The sequence below is a fragment of the Labeo rohita genome, chromosome 13 (assembly GCF_022985175.1).
Source record: "Labeo rohita strain BAU-BD-2019 chromosome 13, IGBB_LRoh.1.0, whole genome shotgun sequence".
Classification (NCBI taxonomy): domain Eukaryota; kingdom Metazoa; phylum Chordata; class Actinopteri; order Cypriniformes; family Cyprinidae; genus Labeo; species Labeo rohita.
In genome coordinates this window covers 8,519,494-8,538,490 of record NC_066881.1, presented here as the reverse complement: position 1 = coordinate 8,538,490, position 18,997 = coordinate 8,519,494, and the positions used below count along the sequence as shown (strand labels likewise).

At 36.6% G+C, this 18,997-nt stretch overlaps 1 protein-coding gene across 1 annotated transcript in view; it reads right to left on the bottom strand.

The window, feature by feature from the left end:
- Nucleotides 1–18,997, bottom strand: part of si:ch211-250c4.3 (uncharacterized protein LOC100535981 homolog) — a 36,626-nt gene that overhangs the window by 7,904 nt on the left and 9,725 nt on the right. Inside the window, exons 2-3 of the mRNA XM_051125446.1 lie at nucleotides 16,710–17,506; nucleotides 5,469–5,633 (exon numbers count right to left, since the gene is read on the bottom strand). Coding sequence (XP_050981403.1) covers nucleotides 5,469–5,633; nucleotides 16,710–17,506 — 962 coding nt within the window. The remainder of the gene's footprint in view (nucleotides 1–5,468; nucleotides 5,634–16,709; nucleotides 17,507–18,997) is intronic.

Below are 18,997 nucleotides of genomic sequence, written 5' to 3'. Positions count from 1 at the left end.
CATGGGTCAAGGATGATAGCACATACTTGGCCCGTAGAATAGACATCTGGTTTAGATTTGTGCAAGTGAAAAATGACTGAAGCCCTCAGACACATGCATTCAGTGACAACAACTATTTGAATAAAATTTATTTCACACTATTTGGGTAGCTTTGCTACCTGAAAAATAGAGTGAATTTGTAATCTTACGTTATCTAACTTTATTTTAAATTATATAATTCATCTAGCTGTGATAAAGGCCCAGAGTATGATCATATCAGCCATAGTTTTAGACGTTAAAATATATACAAGAAAGAAAAAAGAGAATCTGTGAAGAGTGTTTTCATGAAAGTCATAAATCGGCTATATTGGGAGGACTGAAAGTAAACAATGCCACTGAACCGAACAGAACACGCAAATTTAGCTAATTATTGCTGCTGAAAATGCTCAATTATTGTCATGTCATTGTCAGGTCAGACTGGAAAAAACATTTGGAGTACTATAGACTGCCAAGAGTTACAACAAATTAAGGAGAAGATTGCAAAAAAAACAAAAACAAAAGGTGTTTGTGCTTGACCAGACTGAACCAGGATTTCCAGGGCAAGAATCTTGACAACATTCGTGTTTGTTCTTATTATTTCCTGTCAGGTAGATGAAATATTAGGCTAATACCTTAATTAATACTGCTCATACATATCTTTACAACCTAACTTTAGTTTGTCAAAATATTGTGCCCTTTCCTGCTTACTAAGTCCTTCTCTATATAAAATTAGCATTCTAGGAGCTAAATATTACTTTTTTGGTTTTGCTTCAACCTGCGGACATGAAAAACAACCCGCTGCAATATTATGAAAGTAACCCAATTCCGCTGGAAAACCGCAGACTTGGCAACACTGCTCTATTTGGATAGACACTAATGCGACTAACACTAAAATGAACAACGCATTCTATGGAGCCACTAAAGGGACATGGTTATCCATTTGCTAGCGACAGCCTATTACATTACACCACATGCAGTAAAATGTAATTTACCACATAAACAGAGTAAGGAAAGATGACTGATAGGATGATGGCGAATGATTTGCAGATCCTGAGCACCAATGACAAACATCTAATATTGTAAAATGTGTGGTAAGTACTGCTGATCCATAGTATCAACAGACTCCTTGTCATCATGAATCTTGAAAGTGAAAGTAAAATGCGAATTCAAAAGCGCATATTTGAATTTCCTGATGCTCGCAATTTATATACAGTATAATTACCCAACGATGTAATTGTGATAGAAAGCAGTGAAATATATTTTTCCTCCCATCTCGTGTTTATTCACTTTAGGGGTTCTATAGCAGTACACATATTTTCCTTTCAGAACATGTTATACGGATTAGGGCATATCCTTAAAAGAGATACAATTAATGTTGCTTCATCATACATTCCATGCACAGAGCTAGAGAAAGGTTGAGTTCATATTAGGAAGCAAGAGTCCTCATTTGCTCTCTAATTCTATTGTTGTCTAGGAGAAACAATTCAAATAATAAAGACATCTCACTTGCGATTTTTCACTCCTATGGGGAACATTTATCTCTCAACAATCATGCAATCATGAGACAAAATCAAAATGACCCTGAATTGCTTTTCCAGTGGGAAACGTCTTTATCTGGGTCACTATTTTAAGCATTTTCCTCATGTATCACACATCATCACTTGGACCACCTGAACAGCTGAAATCTGCTAGTGTCATTTCCACCAATTATTCTTGTTGTTGTTACACATTCGCCTCCCGGCCAAATGTAGAGTGTAGTAGATACGATTAATATTTAAAAAAAACTGTGCAAACACAAACATTCATTTCTCAAGAGTTTTCAACCTCTGAAAATAACCTGGCGATGTTTCTTGTCAGTCAGTGTGATAAGACGCTTCCCAAAGCTCTGTTTATCCAAGATTATCCTCTTAGTTCCATTACATTAGTATTTGCATGGTAAACGCTGTCTGACTGATGAGGTGATGATGCCATGGCGGATGCTGTTTGTTGAGGATTTTGTGTTGTTGTTGCAACTTAGAGCAAAGATGTGTCTTTGATCTGAACACCAATTCCTGAAAGTATTTCTGCAATATAAAAATTCCTGATGTATTTGATAAGAAAGAACATGGACTGAAGATGAAAGAACTCGCCCTAAATGTCTCATAAACCAAAACACCAGATGCTTTAACCTGATGTACTCTGATGGAGCATGTCGGTTCATCTGATCGGTCATGGCTGATAGCCGAGGAGATCCAGGTGTGGAACTAACAAGAGAGACAGAGGACACTACAATGCTGGTAATTGCATATTGTGTGAGTTCTGAATGCTTTTTATGAGTGCACATGAAAAGCATGCTGTGAGGGTTTGGGGACGGTGGGTAAAACAGCCAGGGAGGAGACTGGCGAGACAGCTTGGTCCATTATAGTGGAGACTGGGGCACGTTTCAGGAGTTCCCCTGCCTTTTGATGTGTGCAACAGCATGTTGCTGCCTGTTGCTTTTTCTCCAGAGACACACACAGCCCAAAGAATTGAAGACCCTGGGAGTTCAAGAAGGGTGGTCCTGCGTGTCTATTTGGAATTAGATGGAATAAAAGATTCAACAATCTAGATCCACTGATCTTTTTTGGCTCCTTAATGATTCCATCAACAATTCATCCAGTATTTTTGAGGGATATTTCACTGTGAGCAAGTCTTGAGTAAGAGAAAGAAATTCATGAGTTTCAAGAGATTTTATCAACATAGTCTCATGAGAAAGCAAGTATTTTAAAGTGTTCAATTTGTACAAGAATGCATGATTTGTATGAAAAATGCACAAATTCCTACGAATCTGCAACAAATCAAAACTGTGTTTGATCTTTTTAGTCTTTTTGACTAATTTATTTTAAAAATCTGGCTCATAAGACTCATGCAGTTGTAATGCTGTATATTTGCTTTGTGTAACCAGTGGAAACAACGCAAAATAAAGTTGTCTCATCCATTTATTATCTTCACTGACATGATTGCATTGTGCTACAGAACTGAATATTGCGAGAATCATTCACTTCCATTACTTTAAATGAATGGAATCTGGTTTTATTCAGAACCTAAACCTAAGGCAAACATATTAGCATGTTTGGTTTCTCTAAAGAAGAACCTTTTTAAAGTCTCCTCCTTTCTTTTGCCTCTCTTTCTCTTGCTTTCTTTGATGACTTTGAAGTGCAGGCCCCCACTGAGCTCACTCACTGTGACCGTGGAAGTCTTTTCCGGCCCCAAGGCCTGAACTGACAGAGCCAGTTTAGAGATGACTCTCTGAAAAAACCATGAACAAAACTGCTCTCATTCAACAGCACAGCAACCAGAAATCAGAAAGATGTCTACACAATATAATGTCACAGCCTTTAGTACGAAAAAAGAACTAGAGTGGTGGGAAAACCGGGCTAGAGGATGGGGAAAGGGAAGGCTACATTACATAAAATATAGGTTCCTTAAATTAAAAAAATAAATAAATAAGCAGCAGCATTGTCATAAAGAATTATTTTGAGTTTCCAAATAACTTTTCAGTGAGCAGTTCTTGTTTTTGAGGAAAACATATATTGGACTTCAGTGGGGATCATCAGGTTGAGGGTCTAAATTGCAGTTTTAAAGCAGCTTCAAAGGGCTCTACACGATCCCAGCCGAGGAATAAGGGTCTTATTGTATAAAAAAACACTATGAAAATTTGTGTACTTTCTAACCACAAATGCTCATCTTGCACTAGCTCTGTGACTTCATGCATTACAGTAATCACGTTGGATATCACGCATGGTCAGTTCTTCGTCGGTGTCCTTTGGGTTCAAAATGGTAGGGTAGGACGAAAAACTAATTTTCTTCTTTAACTTCAAAATCGTCTGACATTGTTTTACCTTTTTTTTGTACAAGGCGTTTGATTTTCTTTGCACATTTGCTTGGTCAGTATTGGCATATGTCACGTCTGCGTTATTACGTAATGCAAGTCAAGCTAGTGCAAGATAAGCATTTTATTTATTTTTTTTTTTTAGAAATGATTGATTATTTCACTAGATAAGAACCTTATTTCCCGGCTGGGATCACATAGAGCACTTTGAAGCTGCATTGAAACTGCAATTTTAACCTTTAACCCATTGGCCACGACTGAAGTTCACTATATGGAGAAAATTCTTGGCATGTTTTCCTTTAAAATCCTTAATTTCTTGTCAACTAAGGAAAGAAAGACATAAACATCTTGGATGACACTGGGGTGAGTCTTTTTCTGAAAGTGAACTAATCCTTTAAAATACAGTTTTAAGTACTGTTTTATATGATAATACCTAACTTTAGCTAAATAAATAAATGTTATAAACAGATCTGGGTGAATTTTCAGTGAATTTCATTCATCTGTTGTTTGAGCTCAGTTTTTTAACCTGTATCCGCTTTTAACAAAGATAAGTTCCCATTCTAGCCTTAACATTTTAGAGTTATGTTACTAATTTTGGAGACGTACAAATCCACAGGGAAAAACAAAGACCGGCATGTTGGAAAAACACCCATGACTTCACAAAACGTTGTAAAACGTGTTGATATTTTTCCTGTGGTTTTGGGCTGATAACATTCAAGCCAGATGCACCATCTTGTTCTGAGATGGGAAAACAAGCACGCAGTGCTGAGTTCAGACTTTTATGGGCTACACATTGTAAACTCAATTGAATTTGAACAACTTTATGATTTACCAGAATTCCTTCTCACTTTGGCATTTTGCAGTAAATACCTGCTAAATGACACAATCCTTTCTGTTTACCAATTCAGAGCATTTTTAGTTTAAACAAAACATACAGTATTTCATGCCTGTGTGAGCTCCTCTCAATAATCCACCAAACAAAGTCACAGGAAAAGACTTTCGTCTCAAATAATGTCAACAAGGGACACATAAAAACAAATTAAATCCATGTGAGGGGACATCACATCCTTTGAAACAAATGCCCCATCTGTGTACAGGTTGAAAAGGCCTGAACCCTACAGCTCTATTTGTTAAATACGCTTTCATCCATCTCAACCAAAAACCCCTAAAACCAGCTGGATTTACACTGACACAGTATGAACCAATAATCCTTTGCCCTAGGCATCAATATGAGATTTAACCCACAACAATCATAAATCCAAGACGTCATCTTCAGACCCAGACCTACAGCAGTGCCTTTAATCAATTTCAGATTGAGAATTATGGTACATTTAGTCAGTTTTGTTCATGAATCAGGTAAGCTGGGTGTCCATATCTGCTCCTGGAGGGCCAGCGTCATGGAGAGTTGGAGATGGAGATCTCCAACCTGCCCAAACACACTTGATTGAACATTTCTAGTATTCCTGAAGACTTCATTTGCTAGTTCAGGTGTGTTTAAACAGGATTTGACCTAAACTCTGCAGGATAGTAGCCCTCAGGAGCAGGACTGGACACCCTTGAAGTAAGCTTGTAAACACTAATGCTGGAAAGTGATTGATACCTCTTTAGTCTTGATCACTCGGCCTTCTTTCTGCAGGGTGCAGATCTGTTTCTGTAGTCGAAGGTTGTGTTCCTGCAGCTGTCCGATCTTCTCTATGAGTTGGCAGATGTGCTCTAGGTACCCCAGTCCAGAGCCTAGTGGGTTGGATTGATTGGCTTGGTTCACCTGGTTGTCAAGACAGAACACAAACATAATCACTTAAGTTTTATAATACAACCAAAAATGGGCGCAGTAAACATTGGGATGCTAGGACTGCACCCTTGAGGGAAAGACCCCCCACCCCTCTCGGGACAATAGGCAGGTTCTAAATAAAGGGATTACCGGAGATGTTTATGTACACCGTAGGGGGTTAAGCAACATTTGTGGAACAAGCCAACAAGAACAGTGTTGAACTGCATCCTATTGTTTGAAAGCCAATGGTTCATTTGACGTGTTAATGAGCACAAAGCAAAGCCAAGGCTCCTACAGTAACAAGCATGACTGCATGTGTTCAGGTGGACCTGAGCTTCTCAAACTGATGACGGAAGAACTTTGATCTCCACCCATTATTTAACACGACTGTCTCTGTGGAATTCCTAATGGGATTTGAAGCTCTGGAAATACAGTTAGACAAACAAGATGGTCTAAATAAAGTTTCCCAACTATTAGGCTGCCTTTCATTAAACAATCCAACACATTCCAGGAGACCAGAGGTCATTTATTTTAACCGAGACTGAAACTGTTATGCAATGGCATTGGTTTATAAAAACAAACCCAAAACTTCCAGTGTAGTCTTGTATGAACTTTTCCATTACGGGGCAATATTTGCCCCCTGGAATTGATTTCCATAGGCATTTTTTACATTTGTTGGGGGAAATTTTTATAATCACCTTATTATTATAATCACCATACTATGTTGTCTTTAATTTCAAATTCTTAAATTTACTTAATTTCTTTGATATTTTAAACTGTTGTCAATAACACTAGACTATATAAATTGGATCTAAATTATACATGTAAAAAAGCTCATAAGGCTGCAATTTTATGACAAAAATCATTATTGTAGATTATTGCTCGTCATATTGTAATAGTAATTATTAATATCAATACAGAAAACAATATAAAACCTTTTTTTATTTTGGAAGTCTCATTCTGGCTTTCCAGATAAACATGTCGATCCATGACGTCTAGCACAAGTTACGCCTAAACTTCCGTTATAATAATTGAAACTACGAAATTAATCTTTTGTTTACATCGTAGCTGTACTTTGTTTATGATGAGGGAATTCACAAGCGTACGTACTCATTACCGCTCCTTGTTTTCAGCGCTGACTAATCTAAGCACCTCTGATTGGTCAATGTGTTCCTAAATTCAACAGAAAAGCGTTTGATTGGTTATAAGGCTCAAAGCTGCACAAAACAGCACGTAAAAGCAATCTGATGCAGTGTGAGCAAATCTAAATGTAATCCCATGAACTGACACTTTTCTTTCATTTTCACATTTCATTTTAATCGTAACAGCCATGATATATTGTTTAATTCTGCAGGGGCATTTTTTTGCCATAATTCCTTCTGAAAATACCTACTAAATGACACAATCCTTTCTGTTTACCAATTCAAAGCATTTTTAATTTAAACAAAACATACAATACTTTATGCCTGAGTGAGCTCCTTTTAATGATCCACCAAACAAAGTCACAGCAAAAGACTTTCGTCCCAAATAAAGTCAACATGGGACACATAAAAACAAATGAAATCCATGTGAGGGGACATTGCATCCTTTGAAACAAATACACCATCTGTGTACAGGTCAAAAAGGCCTGAAGCCAACAGCTCTATTTGTTAAATACGCTTTTATACATCTTGACCAAAACCCCTAAACCACTCCGTTATTTTTAACGCTGACTAATCTAAGCACCTCTGATTGGCCAATGCATTCCTAAGTTCAACAGAAACGCGTTTGATTGGTTATAAGGCTCAACGCTGCATAAAACAGCATGTAAAAGTAATATGATGCAGTGTGAGAGAATATAAATGTAATCTCGTGAATTGACACTTTTCTTTCATTTTCACATTTCATTTTAATCGTGTCAGCAGTAATATATTGTTTAATCGTGCAAGGGCATTCCCCTATTAATAATTTATGACCGTGGTTTGGAACCCACTTTTTCAAACGAAATTTGAAAAAATAAACGTTTTGCCTCAGAAATTAAAGGTTAGTAGTTTAAAGGTGTGAATAATTGATGTTCCTATTGTTTATTTGTTGAATCATCCCTCCATCTCTGGTTGTAAAGCTGCAGATGCTCACGTTTTTCAAAAAATTCAAAGGAAATTTTGAACAAATATTTATACAATCATCAACATTCCAAAAAGTGTCCCAACAAAAGCAGGATGTGAGTTCAGGTCTCTGGCTTTTTCCCTCCGAAAGCTTTTCCGTGCCACTTACGTCCAATTCATTCCCAAAGCCCAGCATTAATGGAAACACAGCAGCTAAACAATAGAGGACATGACGAAGAGATGAAATACTAGGAGCTGACATCACTCGCTTCCTCAGAAAGAGTGTGAGATCCTCAGCAGGTCACGCTTCTGCTCACTTGAACGTGAACTTTTCTCATGCTTCTCTAATAACCTTGCACTTTCATCAGATGCCCATTATTGTTTTAAATGGGTCATATAGGACTTTTCTTTATTATTTTTTCCCCTGAACTTATAAAATCCTCACAAAATTGATATAAGGAGCTTGTTAAAAGTAAACTCAGCCTCTAGTGTCTAACATTGGGATTCTTTATATGCCGAGTGAAAAAAGCTGCAAGACCAAAAAAACAAAAACTGTGTTTGACCACAAATGGCATATACAACCATTTTTGGTTCCCCAAAGAACCTTTCTGTAAACAGTTCTTAAAAGAACCATTTTGAAGAACTTTTTAAAAATCTAAAGAACCTTTTCTGCATTTGAAAGGTTCCATGGATGTTCAAGGTTCTTCATGGAACCATCGATGCCAATAAAGAACCTTTATTTTTAAGAGTGTATACTTTCTCTGCTTCTGTCAATACATATGTAAAAACTACTATTCAAGCTAAATGCTTGTCTGGCAAGAATTGCTTTGAGGCTCCTTCAGGCTTGGGCTTGCTTAGATCATGTGAATGAACTAGTCTTCCTCTCATTTGTAGTATTGGAAGCCAGACAGGTGGCACATAACCAGGTGTTTTCTCATAAAACGACAACCAGCAATGATGTGGGGTAAGTAGAGGAAAGTAGCATTGCCAGGCCTTTATGAATGTAGAAACGTGACAGACCTTATCTGCTTCCTCTGCCCAGGGTCCCCAGTGACCCAGTAGAAGGGAAGACACAAAGGTTTGGGAAAGCCCCACTCCCTTCCTCCCCCTCCTTCTCTACTCAGTGCGAAAGAATCTGCATTTCTCACGTGCGTTTTTGCACAGACTCAGAAACAAAGCGGATAATGTTGTCCTATACAGGAAAAAAAAAAAACATGGAGATAATTTTCTATGAAGCTGTTAACACTTAAGCGTGACATTGTGGTTATTGATGGCGTATTGATGGTGTGGATGGATTGTAGCTCTCTGTGCTGTGAGGATGTGGGATTTTAACCGCACACTGAAGATCAAAACAAACTGAGGAAAACAAATGTGCATATGCCTCTGGGTTGGATTGCAAGAACAATATTTTTCTAATTACATAAGCTCTGCATTGCCACATATGAGGGAAGATATTATAAACCCATCAGGCGTGTCTGAGAAAATAATCCTTTATTATTTGAAATATTTCACTGGGTCTGTTATAAAGCAATACTAAGCATGACTCCAGTGGTGAGGAATGAGGAACCATATGTTGGCTGTTTTCAAAGATATAGAAAAAGATAGTTTATAGATTTTTTTTTTTAATAGTCTTTAATGCTGACCAGAACATTTTAAAAAATGGTGCCTTCATCTGTGCCTTTTTTAGTAAATATATGGATGTATTTACACATTTATGTGCTTGACAAATGCCTAATTCATCTGAAAACTTTATTTGAACAATGAATCATTTGTGGTGACACAAATGAATCATTGAATCAATTCAGTGAATCAACGTTTTGAATAATTGCTGATTATTTGAAATCAACAATTGTAAGATTTGTCCTAATGCTCTCATGGGACTAGTTCAGTTTTGATTTTTTTTGAAAATTAATGGACAAAAAAGTCCATTAAAATTAATGTTAATTATCAAAATCATTACAAATATATTATAGATATATATTTTATATGTCATTTAGCCCTACAATGCCATCTGTGCAGTTATTTTTGTATCAATAATATATTTAAATGTCGAATTTTTTAATATTGTAAATTAGTGTTTATTTTTATATTTTCCATTTTCATTTTCATTTTTAGTCAAAGTTTTATTTTATTTTGTTTTATTTGGTTTTTGTCATTAAAATATGTTTAAAACTTTATATATCATATATATCATGGATCACTGTAAAACAATAAAAAAACACTTCATTCCTTTCAATTTAAAAGATTATTCCAAGTTGTTTTTTATTTCTACAGGTTCATTTACGGCCCATTATCACCGCACATTTTGATCTCAGGTGATGCTGGGAGAGACAGAGCTTGTGATCTTCTTGAAGTTATCACTGTGTTTTTATTTATTGTACTGGCGGTTATGATTCTAAAACAAAGCTAAGAACTAATATTGTTGGCTGCTATGATGTTTCACAAAACAAGTTTTGTATATTTACCCAAAGACATCCTGCTAAACCAAGGCGATGTGTTGATATTCCATGTTTTTCTGCGTATCTGAAAACCACTGAAAATCGTTCAAGTGTCACGACCTGTTGCATCACATTTCGGGGTGTCAGCCAAATGTTTGAGGCTGGATGTGGCGAACACAGCGCCAGTCTCCATGCCTCATTTATCACTAGATTAAAGCCTCACAATCGCACTCTGGAAATGTTCGCTTTATGATTGTTTATATGTTACAGCTGAGGAATTCAACTCCTCAGCTGTAGCCGTCCTGGGGGTGGCTGAGGGGGGGAATAAGGGCAACAGCAATTATGCCGTCTTCATCCCTCCCTGACACTATATTTTGCTCTGCTACGCATCCGTCAACTCAATGTCCCATAGACCCACGTACTGAGAGACTCACATATGCAGGCTAGCTGGCAACCAGCCGAACACCTGCATTTGATTAATACTTAGAGTCTAAATCTCTCTTATTTTTTTTTATATATAAATCCCAAATCCATCTTTAAATAATGTGAATGACCCAGTTATAGGCTACATTTCTACACTGGTCTAATATCTGACTGCTCAGGCCCACACATCATCTAAGCTCACAGGATTTTACTGAACTGGAAGTTGTACATCATCTGTCCCCTGTGTATTCATTTCTGAAATATTTTGGCTAATTGGATTATGCTTTCATCTATCAATAATAAATTAAAAAGAGTTCTGAGAAATGGCTGTACAAAGGGGTTATGAACCACAACCGTGACATGTCTCGGCATCTGCTCAAAATGTGTGGCGTGCAAAGTGTGTAAAATGTAGATTGCGTAGCGGCTGTGGAGACGTTAGCCCACATTTTATTGTTCAGTCAGTTAATTTTGTTTGATGAAGAAAAAATCAGACTAAATAATATTACTTTAAAGTAAATCATTATGTTTGAATAATCTTCTGTGATGCTTTAAAGTACATTTATTTTGATGTTTTGACATACTGAAGTACAGGGATAGTACTTTTTATCATTTTAATTGTGTGTATTCAATAATAAATTTTGAATATATTTTAAATGCACTGAATTGAAACTTCATCATTACAAATCTGTAATTATAAATATATTTAAATACATTACATTAATATAAATAGCCTTAAAGTATGATTTAATTTACCATGAAATGATATGTATTTAATTTGAAATCTGTATGACTTTCTTCAGTGGAGTCGATACACAGAATTTTTAAAAAAACATCTTTGGTGTTTCACAGAATAAGGAAAGTAATACAGGTTTGTATAAAAGCCTGTTTTTGTCACTTAATAAAAAAGTTGTACAGTGTTAATTGTGACTTTTTATCTCACAATTCTGACTTTTTTCTCACAATTACGAGTTTACATCTGACAATTCTGACTTTGTTTCTTTGTTTGTTTTGACATAAACTTTCAATTCTGAAAAATAAGCCTGCAACTCTGAGAAATTAACTTGCAATTCTGAGAAAGTCAGAAATTGTGACCTATAAACTCACTTTTTTCTCAGAATTGTGTGATATAAACTCACAATTGCAAGTCAGAATTGCCAGACATAAACTTGCAATTCTGAGAAATAAACTTACAATTTTGAGAAAGTCCAACATTGCGACCTATGTAAATTCACACAATTTATGAGAAAAAAAGCCAGAATTGTGATATAACCTCGCAACTGCAGGTCAGAATTGTGAGACATGAACTCGCAATTCTTAGAAAGTCGGAAATTGTGACCTATAAACTCTTTTAAAAACTCAATTCTCTTCACACAACTCCTTTTTCTCAGAATTGTTATATAAACTTACAATTGTTACAACTTTAGAATTGTGAGAAACTCAATTTTGAGAAATGAAGTCAGAAATTGCGCTCTATAAATTCACAATTCTGACTTTTTTCCCTCAGAATTGCGTGATATAAACTCACAATTGCTGTGAATTTTTCAGTGGCAGTTCCATAGGTTTGGTACCACATGAAGGTGAGTAAATGATAACCGAATTTTGATTTTTGTGTCAGCTATCCCTTTAAAAAACAGTACTCTCAGCTCAATCTAATTTGAATCCATTGTGCAGATTTTCCTCCACAAATCAGTGCAGAAGCTATGAAGAAAGAGAAATCAATCAGTCCATTGTGATTGGCATACACCTGCTGTACCTTTTAAATCTTCACTGTAGCTCTGTGTCCTTCCTACCCTCATAAGTTGGGAACAAATCAGATTAGAAATGAGAGAGAGGGAGGGCCTTTGAAGTTGCCTGCATGTTTGAAGCGGATGGGAAAAAAGCTCATAGTCCCTTTTCAATATCCTCTTCCTCAGGCCACAGAGCTCCATTTAACAGGCAAGGGAATTAGCTTATTAGCTGTGGTGACAGGTGATGATGAGGGCCGAGTTTACCGCCCCGGCTACCTGTCATCGCAGCTCCCATAAAGTCGACCATTCGTCAAAAAAAAGTCCAGTCACTGGCCACCAAAAGACCTAGGAGCTATCAAAGAGGCATTATTTGGGTAAATATGTGAGTAATTTGAGCTATTTGACACCTGTTTGATGCATCCAGGGAGGCTTGGATGAGTATGGACACAGGAGGCGGACTGAGGGACACAGTCCAGATGAGAGGCATTGGCTGTTCCAGCTGTAATCACCGCTGCCATCTGCATGCTCTCTCAACACAGATGAACAGGTGCTGTGTGATGTGGCGGCCACGTTAAAAGAGGAGAGATCTGTAGCGCACCCCGCGCTACAACCTCTCAGCTCTCAGTACTGTACTCCAACACACAGCACATCTCAATGAGCTTTCGTGGCTGCTGCCGTGGTTTTCAGCAATGACATCATTAGATACACCACATGGTCGCCACAGTCCGTAAAAGACTGACCTTCAAAGCATGAACTGTAATTTGCTAAGCCAAATGAAACAGATCTCGAATTGGTGGTTTATGACATGACAATTAAAAATTGGTTTATACTGGGTGGCAGAAAGCAGAATACAGAGAAAAAAGTGTTATTGATGCTAATTTACGCAAATGCCACCATGAATATATACTTGTTGGTGTCATGCCCTCATCACTAAAAACCATGGAAAACATGACTAAAGGTAAAATGCAACCCAGACTACTGTACATTAAATGCTTGTTCCCATGTAACAAGGACAAACACAGTTTGTGCTGACCACAATGTGTTCTGTGTGGTGAATTGTTGGCTGCTGAGTGTTTAAAAAGAATTTATGACACATTTTAAAAACCAAACACTCAAAATGGAAACACAAGCTTTTGCTTTGAGTATCTCCAAAACAAAGCAGCATGATTTGAACATAATTCAGTACATTTTAATATACTGAATATTTATTTGTATTTCATATTATTATTTATTTAAATTCAAAAGGTGTCTCTAATGAGTAATAAGTGTTCATAAACACAGTGTGATCATGAATCAGTTTCTATTCAATATTTTGTTTAAAACAAACATTCTTTTTGTGTACAAGCCTGGCGAATTCTAGATTTAAACATGGTAAAAAGCGTTCAATAAAGCAAATATGTATTTTATTTTTAATCTGTATGACTTTCTTCCAATACACTGAGACATTTTTCAAAACATCTTTGGCGTTTCACAGAAGAAAGTCATACAGGTTTTTATGAACGCCTGTTTCCACCACTTAATAAAAAATAAAAATAGGTAATTAAGATTTTTTTATATCACAATTCCAACTTTTTTATCGCAACAGCGAGTTTACATCTAGCAATTCTGACTTTTTTTCTCAAATTGTGATTTAACTTGCAATTGCGAGTTATAGGCATGGTTATACAGACTTGGCTTAGCTTAAGCCAGGACTAGGCCTTAGGTTAGGACTAGGACTATCAAAATGCCTTAGAAGAAGCAGGTGTGCATCCTGAGACAATAATGGCACTGACATATTTTAAGATATGAGCAAGGTATTTACATTTTAGACAGATCAAACATGCACTTTAGTCTGGGACTACCTTAAGCCTTGTCTGTGAAACCGGGAGATAAAGTTGGAATAGCATGATATAAACTTACAATTCTGGGATATTAAGTTGCACTTCTGAGCAATAAAGTCAGAATTGCATGAAATAAACTTGTATTTTAGCCAAAAGCAGTAGTTTGTTAAAGAGATAGTTCACCCAAAATTGAAAATTTGATGTTTGACTGTTTCTTCAGCAGATCACAAACAATGATTTTTAATTCAAACCGTTGTGGTCTGTCAGTCATATAATCCACAGCTTTGAGAGTCAAAAAAACATACACAGACAAACCCAAATTAAACCCTGCGGCTCGTGACAATACACATTGAGGTCTGTGCAGGAAACTAACCAGTATTTATATCATTTTTTACCTCTGTCCTGAGCACGTTCACAACAGCTGGCGTGTGACACGTCAACGTGCTTTGGCATAGTCGATCAGGCTCAAAAGCTGGGAGTCGGTGAAAAGTCAACACTCCCAGATTTCACGCAGGCAAACATAATCTTTTAGTTTTTTAATTGGTTGCAACAATCAGGATAAGCACAAGTAGTTACCATTTTGAGTAGCTGCTGTACCCACAATCTTACTGTATAAACAATGAGTGACGTATGCGCACAACAGATCACTTCCACGCACGCGGCTACCATGCCAGAACACGTTGACGTGTCACGCGCCGGCTGTTGTAAAAGTGCTCAGGACAGTTGGACATTGCGGTGGATCAGAGGTAAAAAAAAATGATATAAATACTGTTCAGTTTCCTGCATAGTCCAATTGTTTCATGTCTTCACACCTCAGTGTATCATCACAAGCCACAAGGTTTAATTTGGGTTTGTCTGTGTATGCTTTTTTGACTCTCAAAGCCGTGAATGCCATTGACTGTCATTATATGACTGACAGACTGCAACAGTTTGAGTTAAAAATCATTGTTTGTGTTCTACTGAAGAAACACTACTAAGTCACCTACATCTTGGATGCCCTGGAGGTAAACATAACATTTTCATTTTTGAGTGAATTATCCCGTTAAAACATCTTGGGTTTATATTACAAACGTACAGGTTTTCCCTTCACGAGACATTAACTGATAGTTTGGACTGGTGTGGATTACTTGTAGATAATTGTGATGTTTTTATCGTCTATTTAGACTCTCATTCTGATGGCACCCACTCACTGCAGAGGGTCCATTGCAATTCTGAGAAATAAATTTGCACACTAAATTTGTAATGCTAAATTTCTCCAAATCTGTTCTGATGAAGAAACATCTCTATCTCTATCTAACTCATCTATATCTTTTGGATGGCTTGAGGGTCAGTCAATTTTCTGCATATTTTTATTTTTGGGTGAACGACTTCTTTAAACAATTTTGTGTAACCACTTGATGTCCTCTGAAAAAAATCTGTTTCCTGAAGAAAAACCAGATGATTACCACTTAGGCTATGTGGAACAACCAAAGCCTTTTGTTAAATGGAATGCTGTTCTATATAAAAGACAGTTGTTTATTCCATGAGAAGAGATCATCTATTCTATTATTCACTCTAGTTTTAAACCATGCAATAAGACAATTCTGTCTACATATCTCGCACCAAACATTTTCAACTTTTCAACTGAGTTTAAGAACGCATTGGATATGATCATATTGGATCATATCAGTCAAAACTATTAATATTGAAAGTGTGCCATTTGTGTTCTATGTATTTTCATTTCAGGGACAAATTGCTTACAAAAATTAGCAGAAATGCTGATGGAAGCACTGCTCACAGGAAGTCTTTTATCCTGTTTTCCTTTTCAGTCATAGTACGCATATTCAGTGATGAGCTTATGACGTCAAGTTGCGGAAAGACTGTCATTATGGCTAATGAGAAAGGATGTGTGTGTGCTTCTAAATTGTAAACAAAAGCCATTTATTTTACCATGTTGACAATGAGTGTTTCACTCTGACACACTTTACTAAGGCATCTCTCAAACAGTCAGTTTCACAGTCAAGAGGACTGTTGTAAATTTACGTAATGTCAGTAAAGGACTTTGTATGCAATTAGGATAAATAAAAAACAATGTCCCCCCAATTCCTCAATCTTTAATCAACTGTCTTATTTTGGGCTATGTTATGTTTAGCTGTGGTAAACAATTATTGTAAACTTGATTGACAGGAAGAGTATTTTTACTCTGTGTATAGTTTATATCTGAAACAACTTCAAGGCATTATTTAGACTTTTGGTCTCTTGATCGCACTGCTTATTTTAAGCATAAGCCAAAATAAACTTGAATGAAGTTATGCTTAAAAAAAGAAAAATGTAAAATAAAACTAATTCAGTTTCCTGAAATCAAATATATTTTAATATAGTGAAGATTATAGTAAAGATTTTCTTTTTTTAAATAATGTTCCCATTTCCAATAAATGGTGTGTAATGCATTTAAGTGAGGTAAAAAATGAATAATTTTCTTGTTTATATCACATTTAAACGCTTGCAATAAAACTAAACATTGCTGTTTATATAAAAGCAGATGCAACACTATGACATCAAGTAAATAACAATAAAAAACATGTAAACTGTTGACTACCTCACTTAGCCTGCAGCACTCTTCCATGTACTCATCCAGACTGTTGCTGGTTGTACTTTTCCTCAAAGGCTGTTGCTGAAATTCAGGTCCTGTTTTGCCATCGTAGGCTTCTATAGAACACTGGCTCCTTGACATTGTGTCCTCAGCCATTGCACTGTCTGTAATTTCCTCCTCTGCTGCCATGATTTCCATTGCATCTTCACAGTTCTCCATGGTATTTCTCAGGGTTCTGTCCTCAGACCTTTCTGAATCTGTTGTAATGTCTATTAAATCATCATCAGCATTCTCATCCTCTGTGCCGTCTCCCAGGACAGTAAGAGAGTCTTGATTAGCACACTTACAAGATGTTTGTTCAGTTTCCAAGAAGTCTGAACTGTCTTCAAGAGGATTTTCAGCAGGTACAAGAGAGGTCAGGTTGCCAGAGTCACATGAAGACTCTCTACTGTGGACCACAAAGCTTTGCTCTGAACCAGTTGGGGTGGATGGGGAAGTTGCTCCACTAGTCATCTCTACCCCAGAATCCTCAGATTCAAATTTGTACAATCTTGGAAGCTCAGAATCTGCAAAAATGGAAGATAGATAGTCTGTTTTCGATTCAGGGATGGTTGTCTCAGGAGCAGCGCTGTGGATGGAGATCACCTCATCAGCCTGGAGATGTTCTGTGTTGTCCTGCTCAGACATTGAAATGGAGATGGTTGAAATGGAATCCTCAGCATTAAGAAGCTTCTCAGGGAAGTTGTCAAGGAGCTTCATTTTCGTGAGTACTACCTCGTTATCTAAAACAATATCCCCTTTACCTGCAAAACAAACAAAGGGAGAGGTTATACATTCACAATATCAAAATAATTCTTAAAATCATTCAAAAATGACAGTTTGACGTGTGCATTTTCAGTTTCTAAATGTAAATGTAAATGTTTCCTAAACCCTTCCTCTGTTTGCCATTGGTGAACCAGTTCACTCTATTGGCAGGACAGAATGCTCAATCAAACAGCAATATTTCAATATCACCACAAGAGCTGCGTTTCCATTACCCTTCAAATTGTGCAAATTGAAACTGCAAATTGAAAATACACCTAATGGAAACATGTCAATTTTGCAAAAACTCCCATATATATCACATAAAAGTTTTTACACTCGCATAAGGTGTTTTTTAGGCAATATTCGTAAAACTGCAGTGGAAACGCCTTTTTCGCATTTACAGGTCACTTTACGTACATAAAAGTCACATGATCATTCTTAAATGTACTATAACCTCAAAAAAACAACTCATACTATATGTGGCCCCCTACACAAGCACTGACTACATAAAGCCATCATTTCGCAACAGTTTTTTTACTCGATATTTATAAAACATCGCAAAAGTTTTGTGCAAATCTATAATGGAAATGCACCTACTGTTTGCACTTCTTGAGGAAATCAGTCAGCTTCTGAACTTTTGATTATGTTTAAACATTAAAGACACAAAGCTGCGAATTTAACTTATGTGCAAAATTGAAATATATTGCATAAAACATTTGCGGATAAGCACCGTTTCCATCCAATAAGTCAAAGAGAACAAAATCATCACTTCCTGATAAACTGGCAGTATATATCACTAAGAAAAGTAGGAGAAACCACTAAATATAGTCATTTTTGTATTAATAAATTACTTGCACCTCAATAAATGTGATCATTGCTTTCGGAGTTTGGAAACACAGTCATGTAAGACAGTTCTGGAAAAAATTATACAGAAATATTTTGACGACAGACTTTGCTTAGACATGTCAGAATGACCATAACAACATTTCAGATGCTGTGGAACGAGATCAGGTCAACTGGTTAGTAAGGTTTTGCCGTCCCATAGCGCAAAGTCACATGATTTTTGGATCTGTATGGAGGAATTTATTCTGCAAATGCATTTCCATCTCCCATTCGCATTAACCCTTTTTCGCACAAGTCAAAAACCACCTCAAGCAACCGTAAAAACGTTATTGTGAATTAAGGGATTTTTATTCGAAATGTGGCATTTCCATCACTCGCTTCTAATGCGCGTAAAAACAAGGTGATGGAAATATAGCTACAGACTGCAAAAGTGAAAGTACTGGTGTGCTCAGTTGAATAAAAAAAAAAAATAGTGAAGCAAAATCTCCAATACGTAATTCAGCTTTCATTATTCAAATTATTTAAAAGCATTTATAAGCAGACATACTTCCCTGTGCCGAAAGAAGAGCGCTTATCTCACTATAAAGCATTCTTTACCATCAGTGGTCCACAAAGAGTCATATAGACCTGTCTTATTCTGAACTTTG